Source organism: Empidonax traillii, unplaced genomic scaffold (assembly GCF_003031625.1).
Source record: "Empidonax traillii isolate 1590-97213 ecotype Southwest subspecies unplaced genomic scaffold, ASM303162v1 scaffold273:size739602, whole genome shotgun sequence".
NCBI classification, from domain to species: domain Eukaryota; kingdom Metazoa; phylum Chordata; class Aves; order Passeriformes; family Tyrannidae; genus Empidonax; species Empidonax traillii.
The window spans coordinates 392,229-417,366 of record NW_020955466.1 but is presented as its reverse complement, the minus strand read 5'-3'; the positions used below and the strand labels follow the sequence as shown (position 1 = coordinate 417,366).

Below are 25,138 nucleotides of genomic sequence, written 5' to 3'. Positions count from 1 at the left end.
AGAATTAGCCACAACTAGCTTCTCTTTCATAACTGAAATGTATTATACAAAATATAACCAATGCAATTGAGGAGAAAAAAAGAATTAAATTGGAGTGTCTTCTGTTCATCCCAACAATATCTGGCACAGCAATGGGTATCCTGCTTTTGCTATCTATTGTATATTCTGGGAAGCAAAACACTAGTATTCTTTCCATGATGAAATAATTCTCAGCACTTACCAATAAAAAAGCAGGGCTAACAAATTTCCAGCACAATCTCCAGTAGAGGCCTGGTTTGAAGCCCATCATTTGTTGGATATCTTCACTGAATCTGTCCACACCTAGAATGGATGTGAACATGGGACTGACGTAAATCTAAGCTGATGAGATGCTGGCACACACAAAACATATTGTTTTTCAGAAAGCAGACATGAATGGCTTCCAAATTAGACGACATATGAAATAACATCCTTTCAATGACTAGATGTGTCTTTGACATCACTGTGTCCAAGACTTTAGTGCCTTTAAAGGCACTTCAGGCCTGTTGCAGACAGCATTACCATTGAAAACAGGTATTTGACAAACATCTAGAATTCAAGTTGTAAATGGAACACAATTTTTTTAATAGTTGTGGACTCTTGTAACCTAATTACTCCACGCTACTATGAGTACACTGTAGGAAAATCTAGACCCTCACTGACACAAACTGCTTACTGATAATGAGGTAGATTGACATGATTGTTAGTTTATCAAAGGAGATGTTCCACTTGATGGCATACTAAACTTTCAGTGTTTCAATGAATATCAGAATTTTCATTATACTTATTACAAGTAGAGTTTCATATTTTATCACTTTTCCAAGGAACTAGGACGATGTTTCTTCTGTTCAGTGTAAATATGTACAAAACTACCCCATTTTAGAATGGGATGATTATCACTGACATAAAATGGGGCAAAAAGTATCCTTCTCTGTTTTCTTTAAGAACAAAACAGTCTCTGGCTCTACACCCTAGAGACAGTGGCTCACAGAGATCTCTCTAGTACATTCAGTCATGTCAGACTACTTGTTTATAATTTATTATACTTTATGTGTGCAGGAAGCTTACTTGCAATCCTGAACCCCATTAGGTAAACTGTAGAAACGCAGCTTTTTGCCATGAGTATTTCTTTATTAGAGAGGATGTATAGTTCTCCATAATGATTGTTTCTCTTCATGCGGATTAGTTCAGAACAATTTATTTAAGGTAAATACTTGGAACAGCTTGAGTTAATCTTTACATGCAACAAGGATGCAAAATATTTACAGGGTCTGGATATTTGAGTGTAAATGTCTCTGATTTTCCACTCCCCAATGTTACATACAGGTGAAGAGAAGCAGCCAAGAAGATCTGCAAATGCTCTTTAAATTTAATCTGATTCTATTTGCAGTGCCTTTTGTGAACTTTAAAGGGACTGAATTTCAACTGCTATGAATACTGACTGAAATTTATCATTGTGCAGAAGGTCAAAGACACAGACTAGATATCTCAAAAAATTTTATTCATGTGTTTCCAGACAGATGCAGGCAGAGAGAGCTCAAACAGTGCTTGGTGTTCGGTTTCTGCTGAAAATGGGGGACAAGCAGGCCATGCTCTGTCTGCATTGTCCAACACCAGGGTTTTTCAGTGCTACAGGTCTTCAAATAACTGTTCTAAGAATCAGTAAGGTAGAGCATAGTTACAGTTACAGATGATGGTACTTGTCGGGTTTGGTTTTTTACACTTTTTGGAAGTGTTTACTCAGGGTTTTTTTGTGATTCTGTATGATAAACCAAAACTGTGGATGACATGTTTAGTTACAGGAAGAAACTGGTGTGACCACAAACAAAACTCCAGATTACTTGCTGGAGACCTGGTGGGGAATATGGAAATAATCTCCTTGCTTTTCCAGGGAAAACAAAGTAAAAGACATGTAAAATTTATTGTGAGGTCCTGGATATATACACTGAACCCAAAGAGACTTCCAGTGTAATTTCTGAACTAATAAACATTGAAACTGCCTGAGACTGTCACCATTATATGTTATAGTGTATTAAATGGCACAGAAAGTTTGTATATAGTATTGTGTTGTCAAGGGAATTAAATCAACATACAGAAAACAAATAGATTAGGAACAGAATGAAAAGTAGATTTTTATAGCTATAAAAGCGAGTTACCCTCCTCATATTGGGGAAATCGTCTTTTACCTGATGCAGAGATGGGAGTTCAGATAGAATAAAAGCCTACATGTTACTAGTAAGTCCTGCACCTGCTCCCAGCAGAACCCGTTAAGTTATTCTGCTTTACAGGCTCAGCCAGAGGCTTCAGAACCACTCACGTGCACAGAAACCCTTGAGCAGGTCCTGGCCCTGAGGTGAATCTGCTTAGTGGCTGTAGCTGAAAAAATTTGTGGGCAGGTTTCCAAGAATTAGGGCATAGCTCCAACAATCCTTTGGATCTCTACAAGCAATCTTTGTATGGGTCGTTTTCCCCCTCCTGTCTTTTTTAGCTATGGCATATACTGTATTCTTTTATAAGTTTGGAATTATTATTATTTTTTTTAAATTTGGAATGTAAAAATTAGTAATACTGCCTTTAATGCTATACATATGATTTACCTGGTAGCAGGAAGGAAGTGAGCCATGCCAGTGCCATTCCCAAAGAATGTGCCAGTGCAAAAGCAGGCAGAACTATAGCAAATATCTCCCCCCATGGCAGTACAGTAAGCTTTCTAAGTTGGTTTGCCCCATTTGTATTTTCACTCTGTGGAAATGTGCATGTTCATACTCTCTCTTGCCAGCCACACAACCACACAAAACCATCTGTGAGCAAAAGTGAGTACCAGCAGTCAGTGCTTGGTTAAGTTCTTTCCCTTCTGCAAAATCAAACAGCTGACCTTTGGTTGGGGTGGTTGGTTTGTTGGTTGGTTGGGTTTTTTCTGGGTTTTGGTGTTTCAGGTTTTTTTCTGAATAAATTCAGCTTCTGGTCTGAAATTTCAGTCTGAGGATTTTTTTTTTGCAGGTAAGGATGAGCGTAAGTACGAGCACTGAGAGCTCGTACTGGGCTTGTTCCCGGTGTGGGTGTTCACTGTAAAGTCTGATTGAACAGAGATTTTCCTGCAAGTGAAACCAAAGGGCACTTTTGTGCCAATGGGAGAGGTGTCTGGCTTTTTTTCTTTTCTTTTTTTTTTTTTTAATTTAGAATATTCATCAGAAAAATGGTATCAGGGTTGCACATGAGGAAAACCAGAAACAAGCTCACAGACACACTTTAGTACATCTGCATAGTAGAACAAACTAGCTCTCCCTTCTCTTACATCCACAGTTGGCCTTTGCAAGAAGAAACTTCATAGTAAGTGGTCATAGGTAAAATTTAAACTAAATTTCCATGTTTTTAGTCTGTGCCAAAATGTCAATGCTTGCCTTCAGGCTGGCTTAATATTCAGCTGGGTCATTAAGGCAACTGGGGTCTATCAGAAAAAAGAGGTAGACAAGATCATGCCAGATTTAATCAGTTTAAATAGCACTTGGGGCTGTAATAAGTTCTTTATAAAGCAACAGGTCATGCTGTGTCAGTAAAAACATCTGTCAGTGCCTAAGAAAAATGAAGAGATATTTTCCTCATCACAGGGAGGCAAGAGGGAGAAAGGAAAGAATGATAAAGGACAGAGGGTGTAAAACAAAATTTGACTAATCTTGGCTTAGTTTGTGAACCACATACAAGGTTTAGCTATTGTAAAGTGCAGTAAATCCTGTTTTAATAGTAGCAGAAAATAGCTTGTCCTTACTAACCGAGGAAGCCTCTGCTTCCAAGCTAAGCCATGAACACTTCTGCATTCAGTTCTTTCATGTGGATTAAAGACAGTTGTCTGTGAAATACAGTGCCTCTACTATTTTGAGAGACAACAGCATATGTGCTGCTAACTCCATGCTGATGTTGGGTGACACAATTAGTACATCAAAGCTAGAAACTATTTCTTTAGTAGATAGAACAGCTTTATGCATGAATGCCGTTCTTTCACCTCATTCACCCTTCAACAATTTTTAGCTGCAAGATAAACCTTGTTTGATTAGAAGAACATGGTGAAGCAAAATGGATGGATAAATAAGTGACTGAGGGAGGCAAATGGCTGTGAGAATCATAAAGTCTAAGAACCTTCTGAATCATACATTAATTGTAAACACTATGTCTGAATAGAAAGGAAGACGACTTCCCCTTGGGAATCAGGGCAGCTAGTTCCATACAGACTTCAAGGGAAGAAGAAAAGGGGGAACAGGTGATTCTGTCTTTAGGTTTATCTACTTGCTTTGAAAGTATCAGGAATAAAACTGCTACTGCAAGTCATCAGCAATATTAAGAATTTTTAAATACTGGCAAAAGTAGTAACTTCTCCATCCCATCACAATCTGTTTCCCAAGACAGTTTTCTTTGGCTCTGTGCAGGGTTTCAAAGCTTGGCCCACTCAGTGTCTTCATGAACTGGGCGAAAATCACTCCATGAAACCTGACTTGTCTTGGTTTCAAGTGTACAAGGCTATGCTGTCCTCCCTTAAAACAATTTGTAAGTCTGTCATGACCATTTGGAATTTTAGAAAAGGTTTTGCCCATGGAAAAGGAAGCGCTTACCATAAAACCAGGAGACTCCGATTGCCTCCATTAGAACAGCAAACAGTATTGAGGTCCCAGCTGCAAATGTGTCCAGAAGTGTGAGCACATAAATTCCACCCTGCCATTGGGAAGTCAAGAGATGCAACGCAACAGAGTTACAGATACAATAATCTTGGTAGTTTAGTATCTACTTAACAGAAATCCGCTTTACTCGAAACATTATCTTAACCCAAGTATTTTAATATGGATCTGTTGCTGCAGACACGAGTTCATACTTGCATGCAAAATAGTGGAATCAGATTTGCAGCTCTCCTAAAGAGGCTTCTTTTCATCCCTGTCCTCACTTAACTGGGAAACAGAAGCCTCAGCTTAGCCTGATTAATGAGTTCTCTTTGTACTACTGTTCAGTAGGAGCTGAAGGTACTGGCTGTTTTGGGAAATATTCAGCAGCTTGTTGGGCAGGGCCTGTCTAGAGCAGTTAATGAAGAACTTCCTAAATTAATGGCAGGAATGGACCTCTACAGGTTTCCACAAACCATTATCAGTCAGTTTGTTCCTGGCCATTTGTTCTGTAGTCCAGTGAATCTGCAGTCTTGGACCTCTTTTTCCTGGTTTTACAATGTGCTGTGTATTTGTGTCATTTGGTGTATTTTGCTCATTTTAATGAGTTTGGGCTAACAAGGAATGGAAGACCATGCTATGTTTACTTGTTTCGAAATGAACCTCAATAAAGTGTTTCAGGACATTTGTCACTTGGAAACAACTGAAAAGTTTGTAGCTGGAGTAAATTTTTATTAAAATCTTTTATAACCAAGCCTAATCTGACTATGTCTGTTCAGAAGGGTAGGAACAAAGGAATAATTTGACATGGTTTTACCCTAATAGCATAAATAACACTTGTACTGAATAGATCTGTAGGTGATTTTAATCTCTGTAATCAGTTTCCTTTTTTTTTTTTTTTCTTGTAAAAAGATGTTTTTCTGAAACAGCTGTGCGTATTTACAAAAATAGAGAGACCAGTACTTAGGCCTGCTCTAGGTTTTTAATTCTGTAGGGACTTGTCCGGAAACTGAATGAACTCTGGTTGTTGTGTTAGAAAGAAAATGTTGCTTATTGAATGACATTTGAGTTTGACCTCTTGTTTTTGCTCTACACCTGCTCTGAATGAATGTCTTTGCTATCAGACTTGGTAAAGTGAATGACAAATATGATTTTCTAAAAAGCACATTTGTTTCAGAAACAGCTGCTTTTGAGTATACAGCCTTAACATTTCAGAGGGCAAAATCAAATGTGAATTTCACGTGATGGTCTCATATGGGTTGTTCTTTTTATTTTGTACACATTAGAAATGCTCTTCAGTTATGTATACTAATACATTTGGTCTTAAGAGCTTAAAAGCTGGAGCTGGGTTGTTATCTTGAACTGCTTCAGTTCACTTGAAGGCAGAGGAATTGCACCCACTGGCACCTGGTCAGGCTCTTAACACTGAACTTCTTCTGATCTTGTACTTCATGAAATTTTATTCTGGTTAAAATTTAGAATAAAGAAGGAGCATGTTCAGTTTTCAGGTATCAATAGAGGTAGCATGGTATCTAAAAGGATAGGGACTTTACATGATAGATCTACTTTTAGTGTCTCAAATGTTTTCCAGTTTGAGGAAGCCAGAATAAAAATATTGGGGTGTTCTTTTACTGTAAGAAGAACTTTGTGATTTATGAACTTATGCCATTTCAGTAATTTTAATAATATATTAGGAAACCATTTCTAGGGATGCAGAGAGGTTCAGCACATCTGCTTTCACAGTGGCTACCTCAAGTTTTAGTTGTTTTCTAACACTTTTGGCATCTTTGCTTACAGGTCTTTTTGCTTTTTTTTTTCCTCAAATAAAGGAAAGGTTCTCTCCAACCTAGAACACTGTGATTCTTATTCCTTAATTAGTTGTAATAAGCCAGATGAGGCAAATCATTCAGGGCGATGGTAGTGATAAACACAGTTACTAGATGTTCAGGATAAATTATCTATGTACTTTTTTATGGTCTTAGGAGTAAGGGATGAGATCTAGGTACATGAAGGAACATTAGAAAACAAGTGAGTGCTTCTTACTTGCTTCAAGAAGACAGCAGCCAGATGATGAAGGGTCTAGTCAGTTGAAATTCTTAGTTCAAAGCAATCCCAAAGCAAACAAAAAACCCCCAAACAAACACAAAACACAAAACAAAACACACAGAACCAAACAAAACCAATAGTAGCAGAGTCAGCTCTTTGGAACAAAGACTTGGTTTGATTGACAGCTAGCAATCTTGTGCCAAAAACCAGAGAAGCTTCATATGTAAGATTATAAGATAAAAAGTGCTATTCTGACCATAAGTTAAAGAACTAACATTTATAACAAAAATAGTCACCCAAACCTACTCATATTTCTATCTAGTAAGGTTAATTGCAATTTAAGGTAGGATGATGAAAACTTTTGCTGTACTTACATTGGTGATGCAAAAAAGGGCAAGTAGGAAAGTGCCAAAAGAAACCCCAAAGGTGAAGAGCTTCCTGTGCTGCTTCAGAATGTGGAAATCATCTGCCAAGCCAGTGATGACAGCCTCCATTCCACCCATCTGAGGGAGGGAAGGCAAGAGCTCTGGTTAAACCCTACTGCTGTAGGTACAAAGAATGTAAAACAGTTGGTATCCTAAATACTCAACCCCTCTATGATTTCTGACATTTCAGCTGTAAATCACTGGCATTATGAGGCTTAATTTTCTTGTAGTAAAGAACACAGGAGAGTGTCAGGGAACTCAAGTGTGATAGTTGTTGCCTCCAGAGCCATATCCTGTGTGGACTCTTTGCTGACTCAGGACAATAAATACTTAGGGAAAAATAATATACTTTTCAATATACTTTGGAGAAAAAGCTGGTATAGATTAAGTAAATAAACTCCTTCAGATATTTCTTATATAAAGACAGGCACAAGAAGCACCTAGAGGAAATGTGCTGAACAGGGATTCGCTTTAGGCATTTAACCAATTCCAGTTTGACAAAAATCTTTACAGACCTGGAAGAATTACTACATAGGAAGCTTGATATAATTTCTTTTTGTTGACAACATGAAAGAATTTTACTTTGTTTTCTAGAAATTAAAGCTCTTGTTTTGCAATACAAGAAAGGTACTTTGCAAATTTTCACTGAAATTGCTGGCTTAGGTGGGTGATTATAAATTTCATTTCTTTCCATTAATGAAAACATTCTGACTCCACTCACCAAGAAGCTATGAAAATTATTTCAGTCTTTTCTCTTAATAAATAAATCCATTTGATAGTTTGGAGAGGCTGGATTCCATGATTTTTGTGATGCTAGAACACCCTGGCAAGACATGGAGTGTTTGGTGCAAAACAATAGCTGGTTAGTAAGTGCTGTAAGAATTTGGTGAAACCAGCAGCTCTGGCTGAAATCATCAGCAGAGAATTGTATGTTTAGGATTTGAATGATTCTCCTCTAGAGCCAAAGAGCTGGGGGCATTGCACCCAATTTTTCTTTCAAGGTAACTAATGTTTCCAAATAAAATGCCCCAAAACATAGTGTAGGTTTGTATTTCCCAGTGTTTCAGGGGGAATCAGTGGGTGTCCTGCAGTTAAGATGGGTTAATATTTGATCTTTTCAGGTTGCTACTCTGTTGGCACTTAAATGGTCTTGGAGAAGTTGAAAATGGAAAGAGCTAGCTTGGACTATTTTGGCAAAGGACCTCTTAATGTATCATTATCTATTCCCCTTCTTAATTCCCTATACCAAGCTAGATATCTACCCCAAAAAGTCTTTGAAAATATTTGTTCTGCTTTCTGCCCTTTTCACTGTTGCTTGCTTAAACTTGCATGGTCAGATTTCTCTAACATTGTGACAGTTCCATTTTTGTACGGGCCATTCCATTTTTTGTATTTCTGTGCCAGTGGAGGCTTATGTGCATGAATAAAATTAGTCATTATAATTATTCCTTTCTAGCCTTGGGGTTATTTGATTTTTAGCTTTAAAAATTTTAATTTTCCCTTCAGGGACTTGATCAGTCAGATGTGGGGGGAGAGCTGAGAAGATCACCATAAATAGTACTGCATGACCTGAGTTTTCCTGGGGAAATGATGACAAATCCCTCCTCTTTTAGAAAGAAAGAGCTAAACTTGGCCACAGTTCATTAGTTGACAGTATTTAATTAGCTCCACAAGAAAGACCTTTCTCCACTTGTAGGAAAAGTGTGTTCTGCAATTTAAAGCTGTGTCTTTGCCACTCAAATGTTTCTTTACATTGTCTTAAATTTACTGCTGTTGCAATGGTAAAGTTTTGGATCTAAACACTTCTGAGCATTTATTTTCTCCTTAATTCTGTCCTTTTCCTACTGGTCATTTTTGCTCTTTCACTGTGCTAAACTCTTCGTTTCCATCCTCCGTGTTTGCTTACAGTGGAAAAATGGCCAAGCTACAAACCCAGATATAATCTTCCCTCCAACTTGTGTAGAAGGATTCAGATCTTAGTCTGTAAAGACAAACTTCATTGAACCTGAGCTGGAATCCAAAAATCCAAACATTGCAGAAACATTTCGAGTTGAATCTGACCTTTACAGCTCAGCCCTCACTCCACAAGATCTCATTCAGCTATTTGCCAATGAATATCAAAGCTTCCTGCTCCAACCTCATTTTTCTTAGTTTTGCTCTTCTCCATGTCGATTCATTCTTTCCCTTTCTTGTCCTTGAAAAATGAATGAATTTTCCTGAGGTTGTAAGCACTGGAAACACTCTGTTTTGCCATTTCCAGCAAGAAATTCCTAGATAAATACATTCAGAACTACAAGAGAGATTTCTATGCTTCGGAACAGTAAGAAACCCCTACCCTACTAAAGAAGATGAATGTTTGTTCATGGTTCACTATTTCTTAAAGACCCTATTTGGTTTTGCCAGAAATTAATCAACCTTTAAGCTAAATATAACAGGATGTCTTGATGCCTCTTTAGTGAGAACAAAGCAGCACAAAAGTTGTTTGGGGACTTGGAATAATTTGTGGGATGAAGTCTCTGTGATCCTGAATATCATGGTGTAGTAAAACTCATCACATTAAGGAAAAAGCAAATACACTTGTTTGACTGGACATTTTACAGTAAGACTGTAGTAAAATGGAACCATTATGAAATATTCTGGTGTGATTTTTAAATTAAATATTCTGGTGTGGTTTTCAAATTGTGTGTTCTAGAGCAGATGGATGGATTTCAGCATATATAAAAACCCCTTCTAGAAACCACTTTACTCAATGTCTTACTGTATTTTGCAAGCAGGGTTCCAAAACCTTATTGCAGGATCATAGTAGTGTTGTTGAGTTACACCTTTAGACAGTAATAATTGCTGATGAACAATTTCTGATGATCATAAAAAGTAGCAGTGAGTAAATGCTTTCTAGCTTGTAAAAGATTTGAACTTTTCCTAAACCTCTTACTGATTGTGAGTCTTTAAATACAGTACTAGGAGTTACACTATTGCTATGTTACCTGTGACTGTGAAAACATATTTAGGGAATGTAGAGAACGTTTATTTGAAATGTAACCCCCTGTTTAAGGCTGATAGCTCTCCAGTTACAGAATATAACAGTAAAATAAAAATGTCAAGGCTAGATGGAAAAATTACTCACAGAACTGTCGATGCCAAGAGTGAGGAGCATGATGAAGAACACCACTGCCCAAAATGTAGATCCTGAAAGAGTTGAAATTGCCTCTGGGTACAGGATGAAAACTAAACCAGCTCCTGGAATAGAAAACAGACCAAAAACAAGTATTACTAAATGATGTTTCCTATCGTCACAAAAGTGCTCATTTTAGTAAGATAAATTATGAGTAAGTTGACTTTTACTTCACTTCCCATTACACTTTGAGTAGCTGTTAAAATCTGGATTATACCAAAAATATATCCAAAATACTTTAATTATTTACCCATGACAGTTTAGTATTAAAAAAATTCTATTCCATTCTTTCCACTTCAAATAACCTTGTATGGGATTCACAGCCTTACGGGCTATTTCTCAGCAATGTGGGGGAGAAGGAACCACGTGGTGTGGACTCCAATGTTTGGCAGGAAAACTCTTGGGTGTGATGAGAGTTATCAGTGGAAGGACAACTGAGCTGAGCTTACCAGAACCATCAAAAGCAGTTAAAGGCCTGTTTGTTGCACAGGCACAACTTGTGGGGGGCAAGATGTTGGGGAAGCTCAGTTCAGTAGAGGGGAGATGAATCAATACCATTTAGAGTTCACATTTCAAAAAGGCATTTAAACATAGAGTTCTAGTTCCAAGCAAGCTAATAAGAACTAATATTAATATAAACACATTTGCAAAAAAAAAAAAAAAAAAACGGTGAACAAAAAGAGGTAAAATTAGTATAAAATTAACTTCCTACCTTCAGTAGCTACATCTTCAATTTTAACTTTGTGCTCATGAGCCATGTAGCCCAATATGGAGAAAATGGCAAATCCTGAGATGAAGCTTGTGACACAGTTAATGGTACTAGTCAGCAAAGCATCCCTAATTGTGGAGAGAGGAACAGCCCAGTGAGGGGAAAAAACCAAAACCACTTTAAGAACTAGATAGGCATTGTCTTCAACTCTTTTTTTTTCCTTTCCATCCTTTAGTTCACTATGTATTTATAGTACATGTACTTCCTGAATTTATATTTCATGGGAAAATTTAAAGTGATCCCTGTTTTCACTCCAAAATGGAATGTTAGTGAAATGTCTAAATGTTGGAATTTCTCAGAAGGTGCAGAGCAGTTCTGTTTGAATTTCCATGGCGGTGATTCAGCAAAGCACTTACCGACTGTCTTGATTTAAAGTGTATTCCTAAATTGGAACTCAACATAAAATATCAGAAGCATAATCCCAAAGCACCGAAACATGTCTGGAAACTGGAATCTTTCTGCTATTAGTTCCTGGACCAGTAAGATTTCACTCTGTGTTCACTGTTGCGCTTAATGGTACTTTTGAAAGGCAAACACCAGCACAGTTTACACAGCTGTCTAAAGTCCAGACCTAATCCCATTCTGTTTTTGCAGTGCAGGAGATGTCTTGGCAGGTTCCTGTTACTAAAATATCAGTAAGGAAGACAGTGTTACAAAATTTGGGTTGGTTGCTATGTCTATGCAGAACTCACCGTCATTAACAAATGACAGAAGATAAAGATAGCTCAGTACTGACTCCAGCTGCAGTTAGAGTAAAACAGGATAATTTTGCAGTAGTAATGAAAGAATAGGCTCTTACCTGTAACAGTTGTTGTCAAACTTATTGTAACTGGCAAATGCAATTAAAACACCAAACCCAGCTCCTAAGGAGTAAAATATCTGGGTAGCTGCATCAATCCACACCTGCATAATGACACCAACATGGTCAGTGTCAGTTCAGTCCACAGGGATACATCAGGACAAGAGCAAGACGAGTACAAAGCAACTGGCTTTTGGAAAACAATTGGCATTGATGCCTGTGGCAGTGGAAGTGCCTCCAGCCCCAGTGAGGTGTCAAAGGGAGCATGGGCATGGGCTGGAGTGGCTTAGCCTGTGACAAGATGTTGCTGTGTGCACCCTGCTACCTGTGGGGTGGACAGTTGTACCTCTGAGATTTTAGCCAGTACTGAAATGATTACATGGTTTTTCTCCGGGGGGGCAGAAATACACTTCCAATAGTCCTTGTTCCAAGTTAGTTTGGAATGTACAAGCAGAATACTAAAAACCTTTAATGGATCAAGAGTTCCCATATTAGAGCTTTTTTTGTGCGACTGCTAGTGCACTTTACATGATGCTTTCTTGATTCAGAAGCTGAATCACAGTTGATGTGCTGTGAACGGAACCAGGCAGGTTATCTGTCAGCTTTTTCACTTAGCTGGAGGAGTTGCAGAAGAAACTGCAGTTCATACAGGACTCTTTGGTATCATGGCTTTCTTTCACTAAATAGCAAGACAATCCTGTAACACGAATTTCTTGCTCACTCTTTTTACATACTAGTTACATCTTAATATCCTGTTTTCACACAAAGGTTGATATCTAATAGGGTTGTAGTCTCTTAAAAGCCTTTATATGGGTAAAAATGAAGAAGGAGGGATGCAAAGCCTTTTATATTTTTTCTTCCTTTTTTTTTTTTTTTTTTTTAAACTTCAGATAACCCTTGTTAACAAAATTCCTGAACATTTTTAGCATCAATTTTCTTTTAACCATAACTAGGTCTGTGTGGTGCCACCATAAAGCACTTGTTTTTTGTGGTTCTCTAGCTCCTCTGTGTCTTGACAGTGCAATTGCATTCGTTGTGCTTCCCCTTTCATATTATTCAAGCACTATTAAGCATGTGCTTAAGTCTTACTGATTCAAGGAAGACCTTAACACCTGCTGCCTCCCAAAGGACTTATGCACACGCTGAAGTGTCTGTTGAGTAAGAGTCTTGGCTCTTAGTAGCTGATTAGGAAACAAACTGAGAAGATCAAGGTGAAGGTTAAAAAGAACAGAAACCAAAAATTCCTTTACAACTGAAATTAAATGCAAAACGCTCCCTTTGTTCTACCAAAGCAGGATGTGAAGCAGACAGTGGGGCTGGTTCTGCTGTTGATGCTCGTGTTTTCTGTTCACTTCAGCTGAATCTGATTGATGCATAGTCAATATATTTTATGATAGGATATCAGTTTTATATGCATAAAAAATGAAAAAGAAAAAGGGATTTTATAGGAGGCAACCATCAGTCTTTCCAGAGTTCTTCAGTGTTTGTCATTTTAACTATTGCGCGTGTTCTTTCTTGTGTATTTATTGTGGATTTAAAAAGTTACTGTACTGTAAGGAGAGGAAACAGAGGAGTGTGTGCACCACCAGGTGTTATATAATCTTCAGGATATTTGCTAAGGTGTATGAAATAGTGAGTGTTGCCTCTATGTCTGATTTAACTCCCTCATTAACACTGATTCCTTTAGCAGAACACAGGTTCTGTTTAACGTATCCATTTGAGCAGTGGAGATGAGCATTGTGACTTTGCGGCTCCTGGGCTTTCAGCAAGGAGCATACCTAGTCACTGGTCTAGTTAAAAGGCCCTCAGGTGAATACCTTTTTCTTCTTTTTATAGAGACACGACTGTGGACTCAATATCCCTGAACACTGACGTGTCCTGAGGCTTGTTCAGAGCTCCCCAGGATGTGGCTCTGTAAATTTAGGCACACCTCGACACTGCTCTGGATGCTCTAAGGTCTTCTAGAAGAGCATTGGCAGAGCCCTCTGTATGTAATTACTCTTTGTGACTTAACGATGTTTCTTTGTTAGATTTTTCATTTGGAAGTAAAAAAAATAATCATAAATCAGACCCAGGGATGCACTGACATAGAACTGAAATGGGATTCTCTTCTGTGGAGCCTGAGAACTAAGATTAAACAAGACTTGTTGCAGCAGCAGGTATCCCAGTCTCCAAGAGGGGAAAGCCTGACATGGCAAAGCAGTTGGTGAAACTTCTCTGTAGTCTTTTATTATTATTGATCAAGTTTTTGTTGTTGTTGTCTGAAAAATTTAGTTGTAGCAACAAGTAACTTTACAGTCACTTAAACAGCAGCTGAAGAAATAATAAGCCATGAAAGAACAGTGCACAGAATATCCTTCCAGAGGCAGAAGGCAGCTATGATTATGGGGGTCTTGATCCTGAGCTGGTGCAAGGTGGCACAGCCCCATAGATATCTAGTTGAACTTGTGATGCTTTTCTCCAAACAACACTTAAAATACATAAGAAAAATTTAATCACCTCCTTTTTTCATCCTTGCATCTTTGTATTTATGTTTATGAACTACTGGTGTGGCTGCTGCCTTGTGGTGAAAGTCTCATATTTGAAGTTTTTTTTTACTATTCCAAAGTAGAGTCAGGTGGGGTCTGGGTTCTGGTGATAACTTCTGTTAGTGAAGAGATGCCAGATTTTAAATTTAGTATTAAAAAGCCAGGGAAGTATTGTTCTGCTAAGAGTATATAAAATAGGTCTGTATTCTAACACTCAAGGTCTTTTTTAATTATTCTGGAAAAATCAAGGTAGGATTCACAGGAAAGGTATAATGCAACTATGGACAGACTGCAGACCCTTCTGACAGCTGCAAATTTTCATGATGATGCATTTACTTCTAGGAGAATGACATCATTTCTTTTCAGTTTTATAACCATTTGAATGGTCTTGTGACCTGTCCATAGAGATATCGCTGTCTTATAAATGATTTATGATTGTTTTAGAATAGTACAGGTAAAATCTCTGTAATCATCAGATCTTTGTAGGTCTGAAATGCCAGTAAATTCATGAGTTAGTGACTATACTTGTAGATCTTGCTTTAAAATATATGAAATAATCTGAGTTCTAAGTTACTCCACAAATTAAATTGGTTTGGATGTATTTAATGTTGTTAATGTTTTTAGATTATAGAGTGAAATGTAATTTACTTTCAATAGCAAGATAAGAACACCATATTATTGAAAATCTCATTTAAACAAAGGACCATGGCTTGAATAGGTGAGTTAGTCCTGACTTTGTATATTTAGCAAGGTTTGCATAGGCCAGGATTTTTAATAGGTTACCATTAAACTAGTAATTAAAAAAGCAAGATTTGCTTCTTGAGGGAATTCTTAGCTTTTTGAGAACTAAATTTTTGCATGACTCAATTTTCTTGTATAAAGAAGACTGTGATTTACTGGGTGCACAGTCAAAACACAGACTTTTTAAGGGTCTGCCACACCTCTAACTGCCTTCATACAAGTGTTTTGTGACCTGAACTGTTTGGGTTCAGTGTGAAATAGTCCTGTTATGGAGGGAGAGGGAAAGTTAGACTCTCAGAGACAGTGGACGAGTGCCTATGCAGAAGCAGAAGTGTGGCTATATAATCACAGAAGTTAGCCGTAATATTTTCAGCTTTAATAACAAGGTAACAGGTTTAATAATAAGGGAATGAGAGCAGAAAAGTACACTTACTGTGGCTTCTTTTAATCTTCTGAAATCTATGTGCAGGTATGCATTTATTCCATTGTATGCACCAGGGAGGGTTATTCCATGTATTAGTAAGACAAATAATACAACATAAGGCAAAGTGGCTGTTATCCAAACAACCTGCAGACAACAGAAATACCAAAGATTGATGAGAAGATTTAAGAATATGTGATAAGTACAGCTGGCATTTGCTTGGTTTTGTCCATGCAGTTTGATGGAGAAGTTCTTTACAGGACATCTTGGGGGAAAATGCTGTTATGTATCATGAGTCTTTTCATACATAAGTTGACACGTACCAGTATTTTGACAAACAGAAGGCGTTACCAATATGTGTTAGACTGCTGATGAGCTGCTCAGCTCTGTATCATTTATTAAAGAAGTGCAGTCATCATATTAGGTGATACTTTCATGAAAATGTACAAAAAGCTCTCAGATGCATCCAACCCTAGAATTTCTCCGAGGGATGTCAAAGAGTAACTCCAAATGACTTCGATCAAGTCTTTCTCTTGACATAGCATTTTATATAATAAAACCAAAGCATTCAGTGCCATTGAAGCATTAGTACATTTGGCTAAGAACAGGATGCACATTTAAGACAATTTTAATTATTTAAAAATATTTTCTGGATATGACTGTTTTTCAAAATTCAGAGATTTTTGTTGAACTGAAAATAAAATTCTAACAAAATTTCCAGCTGTAGCATCACACAAGCAAAACTCGCAAATAAAATAAAGGCTGAATTGGGATCATGTATTTTCCTTGTGGATATGTGAAGGTCTCTCACATGGTTTGGTCCCTGAGGATCTCTCAGAAGCAGAAGTGATTTATTTTCTTGCTTTCTAAAATTAGGAGACTTCTTAAAGGAGGCAAAGAATGTAGTTGAGATAGAAGGATAATATCAGCTCTACCTTTCCTGAAGTCTTCACGCCTTTCCACAGACTAAAGAAAAGAATGATTACCACCACCAAGAGGCAGAGGGAAAGTTGCCAGCGAGGCAAGCCAAGGTCATGGATCCCACGGCTTTCGTGCAGGTGCAGAACTCCTCGCCTACACACCAGATACACAGAAACAAAGCCAAGTCACTGCAGGAAAAAGGATTTTACACATGTCATGCTGTGGGCAGCAGGAATGGATGCTGCACTGCAGCAGGACTTGCCCTGCTGGCATCACTGGCAGTGAAAGCTGTGCTGTGAAGCCATGTTTGGCTTTTCCCCACAGTGCCTTTATGGTCTCATGGGCCCATCACTGTCTGTTTATCACCACAGTGCCACAATGATAACATGCTCTTCTTCACTGGAAGTGTATGGGGCATTTGGAAGTATCATTGGTTTATTCTTACTTGAACACTGAACAATGTCCAGAGAGGGTGCAGAATCTCTGTCCTTGGAGATTTTAAAACTTGGCCAGTAAAGGCTTTCAGCAGACTGATTTGCTTTTTAAGTTAGCCTTGTTTTTGGGTAGGGAGTTGTAACAGAAGACCTTCAGAGATGTCTTTCAACCTAAATTGTTTTGTGATTCTAGATAAGCAAACAGCTGGCTTCCTGCAACTTGAGCAGTTCCAACCTTATTTTCAGTTTCTCTTTGAAGTGGTTATTTTGAGGGTGCAAAAAAAGTGGTTGGATAGGAGAAGCAACAGTTGGTAAATTTAAATTAGATGCAGTGCTCTGTGTTATTCACTGAGACAGTGGAGTGATAGCAGAGGAAATTCTGTTCGTTACCAGGGCAGGCTAACTCTTTTGAGACCTACACGGAGAAATGGAGTGTGGAAAAGAGCGTTTGTCCTGCAGAATGCTGATTATCTAGTTAAGTTGTCAAAACCCATCGCATGCAACAAGCACAGGGATATGGAAGAGATGTTACAGTGGATCTCTCTTCCTTTAACTCAGCTCTATGCTATGAAGTGTCTCTTGCTGCTTTTACAGATCTAAGAAACGCAGTAATATTTTGCTTTACTGAAAGCTGAGTTTGCCAGGAGGAATGGCAGCATGGCTGGAGCCCTGCTCCAGAGGTGAACTGCTGAGCAAACTCCTGGTTCTGATACGGACCTACAGGATGCTGTCTCAGGGATTCAATTTGTTAGTGCCTCATTGCCCATCCAGATAAAATGGTCATGACCTTCCTTGTCTCCTCCCTTTCTCTATCACCTGTTGTTTGCTGTGCACTGCTTGGGCAAAAGAGGAAGTTGATCTCTGTTGGCTTCTCTTAGGTCCATAATAGTACAAACAAATCAAATTTAAAAAGTCCTTTCCACTTGATATGTTTTATGAAAATAAGTGCATTTTAGGGAGACTGCAGACATGTAAGGACTAAAGCCTGAGGAGTCTAATCCCAGGCCCGTTGTCAACCCCCCTACAAGCTCTTACAAGATATTAGTCCTTCAGAATTAACTTCAGCACTTGTCTTATCAAGTCAGAGGTGAGGCAGTTGTGTAAGTTCCAAAGGTAGGACAAAACCTATTTGAACTTCAGTGAGGAAAACTGAAAAATGTCTCTGTGCTACTTAAACTGTGGAAGTATACTGGGAACATTAAGCCCATTAGAATAACCTTTCTAGTAATTTGAAAAAGTTGTATACAATTCCCTTTGGATCCCCTAAGCGTTATGATCACCTAAGAACTGTATTAGTTTGGCTTCTGCAGTTTCTCCTGTTTAATAAGAAATGGTATATTTTTTACTGTTTCTGTGATTAATTCCCAATTGGATACAGGATAGCGGTACAAAGCATCCTCCTAAATTAATCAGCTGATCTGTTTCTGTCGCTTTGTGAGGCTAATAACAAGTGAGGCATTAAAAGGGTAGTGAACATGTGTTTGTGACATACATTCAAGAATATTCCTATTTAGAAAGTATGAGGTGAGTTTAACTCCTATTAAATACACATCAATGTAGCTGGATAGCAATATAGCTGTTACCTGTGGAAACAGAGAGGCAGACTTCTTGATATCTCATCTGAAACCCTAATATCTTTAATTAAATGTAAATAAACAGATATGTTTCACTCCACTTTTCTTAGAGTGTGAATAAAAGCAACTTGTATTTCTGCTAATGAAGTATAATTTGAAAGAGAATACACAGTGTAAGTGAATCCTGGGCAGGAGTGCCTGATTGCATCCTAAACTTACCAGCTTGGGCAGTGATAAGTACAGCCAGGAAAAGAGGCGCAGGTTTCTGATCAGAACATCTGTCCAGGATCTTGGGAGGGTTTTGGCAATCTGTGCTATCACAGTTGCTCTGCTAATGCCATCAGAGCTGGGTGTTATAAACCAAGTCCTTTGGAGTACAATATGTAGAGTCTACTCAGAAAAACTGATTCTGAACTTGCATTCTTTGTGCCCATTTAACTTATGCCCATGTATTTTTTTCTGCTCCCCTGTGTGCTTGCTTTCCAAGAAGCACCTAGCAATGCGTCCTACTACTTGAAACACTTGCCAGAACTGCCATTTCAAATGTGGGATTCCCGGGATTTTCAGGAGAATCTCCGTTCCAAGAGTTCTCCCTTAATCAGGGCAAGAGATCATAAAATAGGAGGAGAAAAATACTATTGTAACCTGTCAGAACAGCTGTGTAACTGGGCAGCTAAGCAAGGAAATCTTTAGAGACAGCTGCTGTTTCTGAGACCTAATTCTGGCAGGTCTTGCTTCCTTTTCCTTTTGTTCTAGGGTGGGTTTTTTTGTCTGTTTGTTTGTTTTTTAAATTTTCTTTTTCTTTGTGACCTCTGAAGATAAGTCATAAAAGCTTTCCAAAAGATGCCCTTTTTGAGGATTGTTGGTAAGCAGGTAATGAGTGTTTAATTACTAGAACCTACCTTTCTGTTCCAGTGGCACCATAAAGTATAACAGACCTAGTGATTTAGGTTACGATGTGCTGACATCTGAAGGAAAGAAGTAGTGGCCAAAGTTTAGATGGACTAAGATTGTTTGATTGAAAGAAGAAAGCTCTGTAACGTTCTTTGAAAAACAGTCTCTCTTTTTTTTTTTTTTTTTTTTTTTTTTTTTTTTTTTTTTTTTTTTTTTTTTTTTTTTTTTTTTTTTTTTTTTTGAGGAGGGCAAACTTGAAAGGAATTTTGCATTCTTCATCTTCATCCAAGTTAGCACACACCAATAATGCTACAGAAAATCCAGTTAGCTCCATTATGCCACAGTTATTTCACATCAAGGAGTGCTTATTTCAGGAACAGGTAAGGCTGTTTTAAGCCTATCTATCTTAAGGTAAGTTGAGTGATAAATCCCTGACTGAGTCTTTTAGATTATACTCAGTCACTTCTCTTATACTGGCTACATGAGGGAAATATGAAGTAACACATGTTGCAAGATTCTCCATTTAGGCAGCTCTGAGGTCAAACCACCTGAATTTTCAGTCTTTTGATATTATAGCAGAATAATACAAGGTGGCCAACATCCATTCCTGAATCAAGATTGTCTACACTAGCTGCAGGATTGTCCCATTTCCCAGTGCTATGAAGATATGTACAAGTCATAAAGCAAATGGCAAAAAGTGTTCCCTTAAACCCCCAAGCCAGGGAACCAGAGGAGGTACAACACCAGTGTCAGCCTCTGTTCTCTGTCAGCTTCTTCAAATTATGTCCAGAGCTACTGGGAATGTCTTAAGTAAAAGTTTCTGAAAGCAATCCTTACTTCATAAGTGGAGAGATGTTTGTCCAGTTCTGTTAAAAAAATACACTCTCATCATTCAGACCTCTGAGTCAAAGAGAATGGAAAAATCATGGGTTGTAAGACAACTAGAATTAGTATTTTGTAATGGTTGAGAGAAGAATGAAAGTAGATGAGAAATACATGCAAAAATGAGAAGAGAATATCATGGGGGAAGAAACTGAGAATAAACATTAACAGATGGAGCTGATGGAAAGTAGAACAGGGATCTATTATTTTGTGCTGAGCAAAGTACAAGAGAAGCTAATAAATTGTTTAAGCTTCCTGATATTCTAGACAGAGCTCCAGAAATATTTATTTAGTGCTGCCCAAAGAGTGAAACAACATGCACTAGAGAGCAGGGATTTGTGCAAAGGAACTTGATTTATGCTAAGACTGCATTCCACTCCACGGAGTGTAAATTACCTTTGCAATGACTTTGAGACTATACATGTGGGTACCAAGAGTCTTTCCACCCGTCTGCAAGAGGAGCAGGAATGTGAAGGGGTCTCAGATTGAAGTTGTTTGGGTGTCTCTGAGTGCTCTGCAAAGAGCTCAGAGTAAGGCACGGCTGCAATGCCAAAGGATGGCCTGGCTCTGGGAGATTGCTGTCCTACACACAGCACAGGAGGGTGGGCTGAGCCATTTGTCGTGCAGTGCATGTGCCCTGTCCTCTCCCCAGCTCTAGACACCAGATAGACATGCTCTCTCCAGCTCTGGATACCAGCTAGAAACGCTTCATTGTCTGGGTTTTACTGTTTCTCGAGATATTCCAGCTCCCTCTTGTGTTGGAGAACAGAGGTGTGTAATGGACTGCAAACGAGATTTTGGGAATCACTTGCATGAAGATAATGTGTCAGTGGCACCCTGGCTGGCATGTTTTAAATTATTATTTGTATTGAGTGAAATGATATTTCCCCACTCACTGAAATCTTTAGCCATGCTGATTGTCCCATTAACTTAGCAATTCTGACCTCCCCTGCTGTGGTGCCCCACTTGCACACACTCAGAACTCTCCAAAGTTTACTGATTTCAGAAGAGCCACATGGAAAGACATAAAATTGCCAGAAGGTCAGTCCCAGGAATAGGCCCATGCACCACAGCCTGAGGACTGCTGACACATTCAAACAAATGAATCCTCAATTTATGGTTTGCCATTGGTTGTAATGCTGGCTCCTTTATCCAGTGAGTTTTGTTTGTTATCTTTTCACAGAATTAATGCTTAGGTTTGATAGTTATGGATGAGCACTTTCCCTATATGGAGCAACACATAAAAACACTAGTGGTGATATTATGTCACTACTGTCTGGTGGAGAAGATTTGATGAAAAACAGGTGAATACAAATAAATGGATGTTTAGTTGTGTGTGACAATTTTACTGGCTTTGCCTGGGGGGATTTGTGCAGGTGGAGATGCTCCACAGAGAAAGGCTCTGCTTTCTGCTTGCCTGGATTTCAAATGCAAGATAATATAGGGGAGGTGCTGCAGCACTGACCTCAGCTACTGTAGTGATTGTAAATATTGGTACCACTGCCAAACTACACAGGATTCTGTGTGTAAGTTAAGCATTTAGAATTCCTCCTGCAAGTTAGCACAAAGCAAGCCAGTTGCACAACGTGCAGCTCCTGACATTTGCAATATCTCATAAAGATCCTCTGCAAATTTAAGTTGTCAAAGTGGTCGTTCATCAAGTCTTCTGGACTTGCTACATAGGGGCATGTTGTGGTTTAGGAATCATTTCCATAAAGCTGCCCAAAGCCTAAGAATGTGTGTACACTCTTACAAGGATTGACTTCCACTGTACTCACATTTAATTTCTTTTCTCTTTATATAAGTAAATGGTCAACAAATGTGAAGATGTTAAGAAACTTGAAAAATACATTTCAAAGCTATGCTTGTAAATATTTGTGGCATAGCTGTTTTTATTTTGTGAACATAAATGCTTGTAGCAGAAATTTCTGTGCGCTGAGTCAAAATGAGAAAGGTTGAGTTACTTTGATGGGTCCAAAAAAGTCAGCATGGTCAAAATGAAATACACAATCTGTAGTGATGCAAATATATTGGTCTTCATCTATAGTTGTGTAAACAGTGCAGCCAAACACTTCTTAAATATGCCTGTGCAGTTAATATCAAATTGTATCTAAAACAGCTGCCTTACTGCTGTTTTACCAGTGTGCCCATGAATCTCTAACACAAAGTATTTAATAATGTATAAGATTCTAAACCCACTGAAATCAGAGGATTTTTTTTTTCTGTTACATTCAAGGTATTTTCTAGGGGTGAAGGCACAAATCTTGTCTAGAATTCTTAGTCTTGGATTGTGTGATCTCTATGAAGGTAAAGAGATGACTGCTACCCAACTTCAAACCTCTCAAAAACATCTGACAAATTTCCTTTCGATTAATATGCAAAACATGAGTAAGCTTTAGAGGTCTGGAGAGGTTCTTAATTTCTCATTGCTTACAAACTCTCTAATTAGTTTATATAGTATGAATGTTGCATAAAGAAAACCCTTAAATTTCAAATGTCTTCAGTGGAGCTTTGTTGTCCAGAAAAGTGGACATTGGGAACTGCTGATCATGTTTAGCATGAACTTAGAGTCCTTTCTTCCCAGGTGTGACTGGCACAATATAGGGCTATCCACTCTCCTTAGTTCTTGTTGTCTGATTCAGTTTTTAGAAGCATTTGTAGGCAGAATTGCTTATGCTGACTTTTGAAGTGATGTTATCTCTTTTGGGAAAGATTGCTCCACAGTTAAGGGGACACATTCCTGCATCTTCCTTTGGAGCACGTAGTGTTGATCACTCCATTTGACTTGATACTCAAGGTTGTGAACCCTTTGCCTGGGGTGGTATTTCTGGTGAAGAATTGCACCTAAAAGCACAAACTTATTCGTCTATAGAAGTACCCTTTCCTGTATATGGTGAGGTTTTTCTTAGGACGTTCCTGATTCACACACTCCCAATAAATTTATATTCATAAATATGATAGATGTCAACTGCTGTGACTGAATCTTGTCTTTATTCCTTGTTCTTAGGTAGGTTTTTGCAATTACTCACAGCTGGGCAAACTTGTGATTTCTGTGAATTTCCTTTACTGAATCTGGCATGAAAATTTCCCTGTAAAAGTGTTTTTTATTTTTCATGCAGAACGAATGTATTACAGCCCTGAGAAAAAGTACTATGAGAGGGAAGTAGCTGTAGCTTAATGTATTTCTTGACAATTTCACTGTTTTTTCTTAAAAATTGCCAAGGTTTGTTCCTCCAACAGACGGTGATTTTTTACAGGCATGGTACCTCATTAAAAGAATAGTGGTTTTGTTCCTCCAAACTGGTATTTTTTAATTGTCAACATAAATGAAAGCAAGATGGTAACAAACTTTTCCTGGATACAAGGCTGGAGAGAACAAATATGAAATATGCCTGTGTTCAGGCGAAGTATTTAAATAGGAGCGACGTGGAGTAGATAGGGGAACTTTTTTTTTAGTCATGTACTTCTGCTTTTCAAAAAAAAAATTTATCATGAGTTATTTTAACATATGTGGAAAGGATAAAAGGTTCTTTGCATTTTGTGTTTAATTCCAAACCATTGAAGAGGGAAGTAATTAAAGTGACATGTGCCTCCAAAGAAATGTGGAACTGACATTTTATTACTAACTGGATTTCTCTTATGTCTGGCTATTACTAGCAGAAAGGCACCAGTCATTATTAGGTTTGGCTTGCTTTGCTACTTTTGCAGTGTACAAATACTTTATAACTGATTTTACCTATCTCTAATGAAGTATTGTAGAGGTCCCATTCCTTCCTGTTATAGGGAACTGTCCCTATGACATCAGTGGCACCTTGGCCTCAATTAAGCCTGAACAAATGAAACCAGATTTAGGAAAATAAAACTCTTTAGAAGGTCTCAGTGTAGAACCACTTCAACCTCAGTTACTGTCCAGCTCTTGAGGTTTGAAAACAAAAGCCAAACACGTTTTTGGAAGTTCTCCTGTCTCTTGGCATGGAACTTGCAAATTTAAGAGATTTTTTCCAAGTGAGGCTTAGAGGTTTCTCCCTGATTTTCCTCCCTGTCAAATACTGGACAGCTGATAGATTTGGATTGCAAGTTTTGCCTTCTCTCACTCAATGTAAGTGGTGACAGCCAGCATATTTCTGTTGAATTTGAGGTACCTTTCTCGAAGTATATGGTGAGCTATCACATCACAGTACTCCCATCTCTTCCTATAGTTTATTCCTGTGCTGATGGAGATAGAGGCAGTCAGCTCTGGCAGCTACAGGGTTTTAGGAATTAATCGACTCTAAATTCGTGGTCAGGCCAGATTTGTGTGGAGGAATCATGTCCCAAAGAGAAGAAGTGCCTGTTTCTTTTAAGGGTAATCACACCAGCTCTCTGCTTGCAGCCTGCTTTGGAAGTACCTCTTCTCAATCACTCCATCTGCAAAATGTTTGGTGTTTCTGATCTCCCTGCTCCCCATTCAGCCAGCCCACCAGAGGGCAAAACTCTTTGTGTGTGTTCTGACCTAAGTACACAACCTAGAGAGCCACATTAAAGCTGTACCACTTCCCATTTCCTGACTCTGTGGCTCAAAATAAACTTTACAGTCGAAAGATTCAGCTCTCCCTGTTGTAAGAAGGCCATGGGCATGAGTTGGGTTATTTGGTGTAAGAGAAGAAGCTCTGCTTTCTGATTTGGTTTATCAGGTTGGATCTGAATACACTAAGACTTTGCACAAGTTCTGGTCCACACCTGAGCTGTTCAGCTGGACTTGATGAGCTAATCCAAGTACTGGATAAGTGAATATACTGCCCCTTGTGATTCCCTGTTTTTACAGCTGGGGAAACAGATGCTATAGATTGTTTTACTTAAGTGATTATTTCTCTCATTTTTGCAATATA

At 38.3% G+C, this 25,138-nt stretch overlaps 1 protein-coding gene across 1 annotated transcript in view; it reads right to left on the bottom strand.

Annotated features, from left to right (window-relative positions):
- The window catches only part of SLC6A2 (solute carrier family 6 member 2), a 57,001-nt gene that overhangs the window by 5,136 nt on the left and 26,727 nt on the right, over positions 1–25,138 (bottom strand). The window contains exons 4-11 of the mRNA XM_027889869.1: positions 16,501–16,639; positions 15,578–15,712; positions 11,876–11,979; positions 11,020–11,144; positions 10,260–10,372; positions 7,085–7,213; positions 4,623–4,722; positions 221–321 (exon numbers count right to left, since the gene is read on the bottom strand). Of these exons, the coding sequence (XP_027745670.1) occupies positions 221–321; positions 4,623–4,722; positions 7,085–7,213; positions 10,260–10,372; positions 11,020–11,144; positions 11,876–11,979; positions 15,578–15,712; positions 16,501–16,639 (946 nt within the window). The remainder of the gene's footprint in view (positions 1–220; positions 322–4,622; positions 4,723–7,084; positions 7,214–10,259; positions 10,373–11,019; positions 11,145–11,875; positions 11,980–15,577; positions 15,713–16,500; positions 16,640–25,138) is intronic.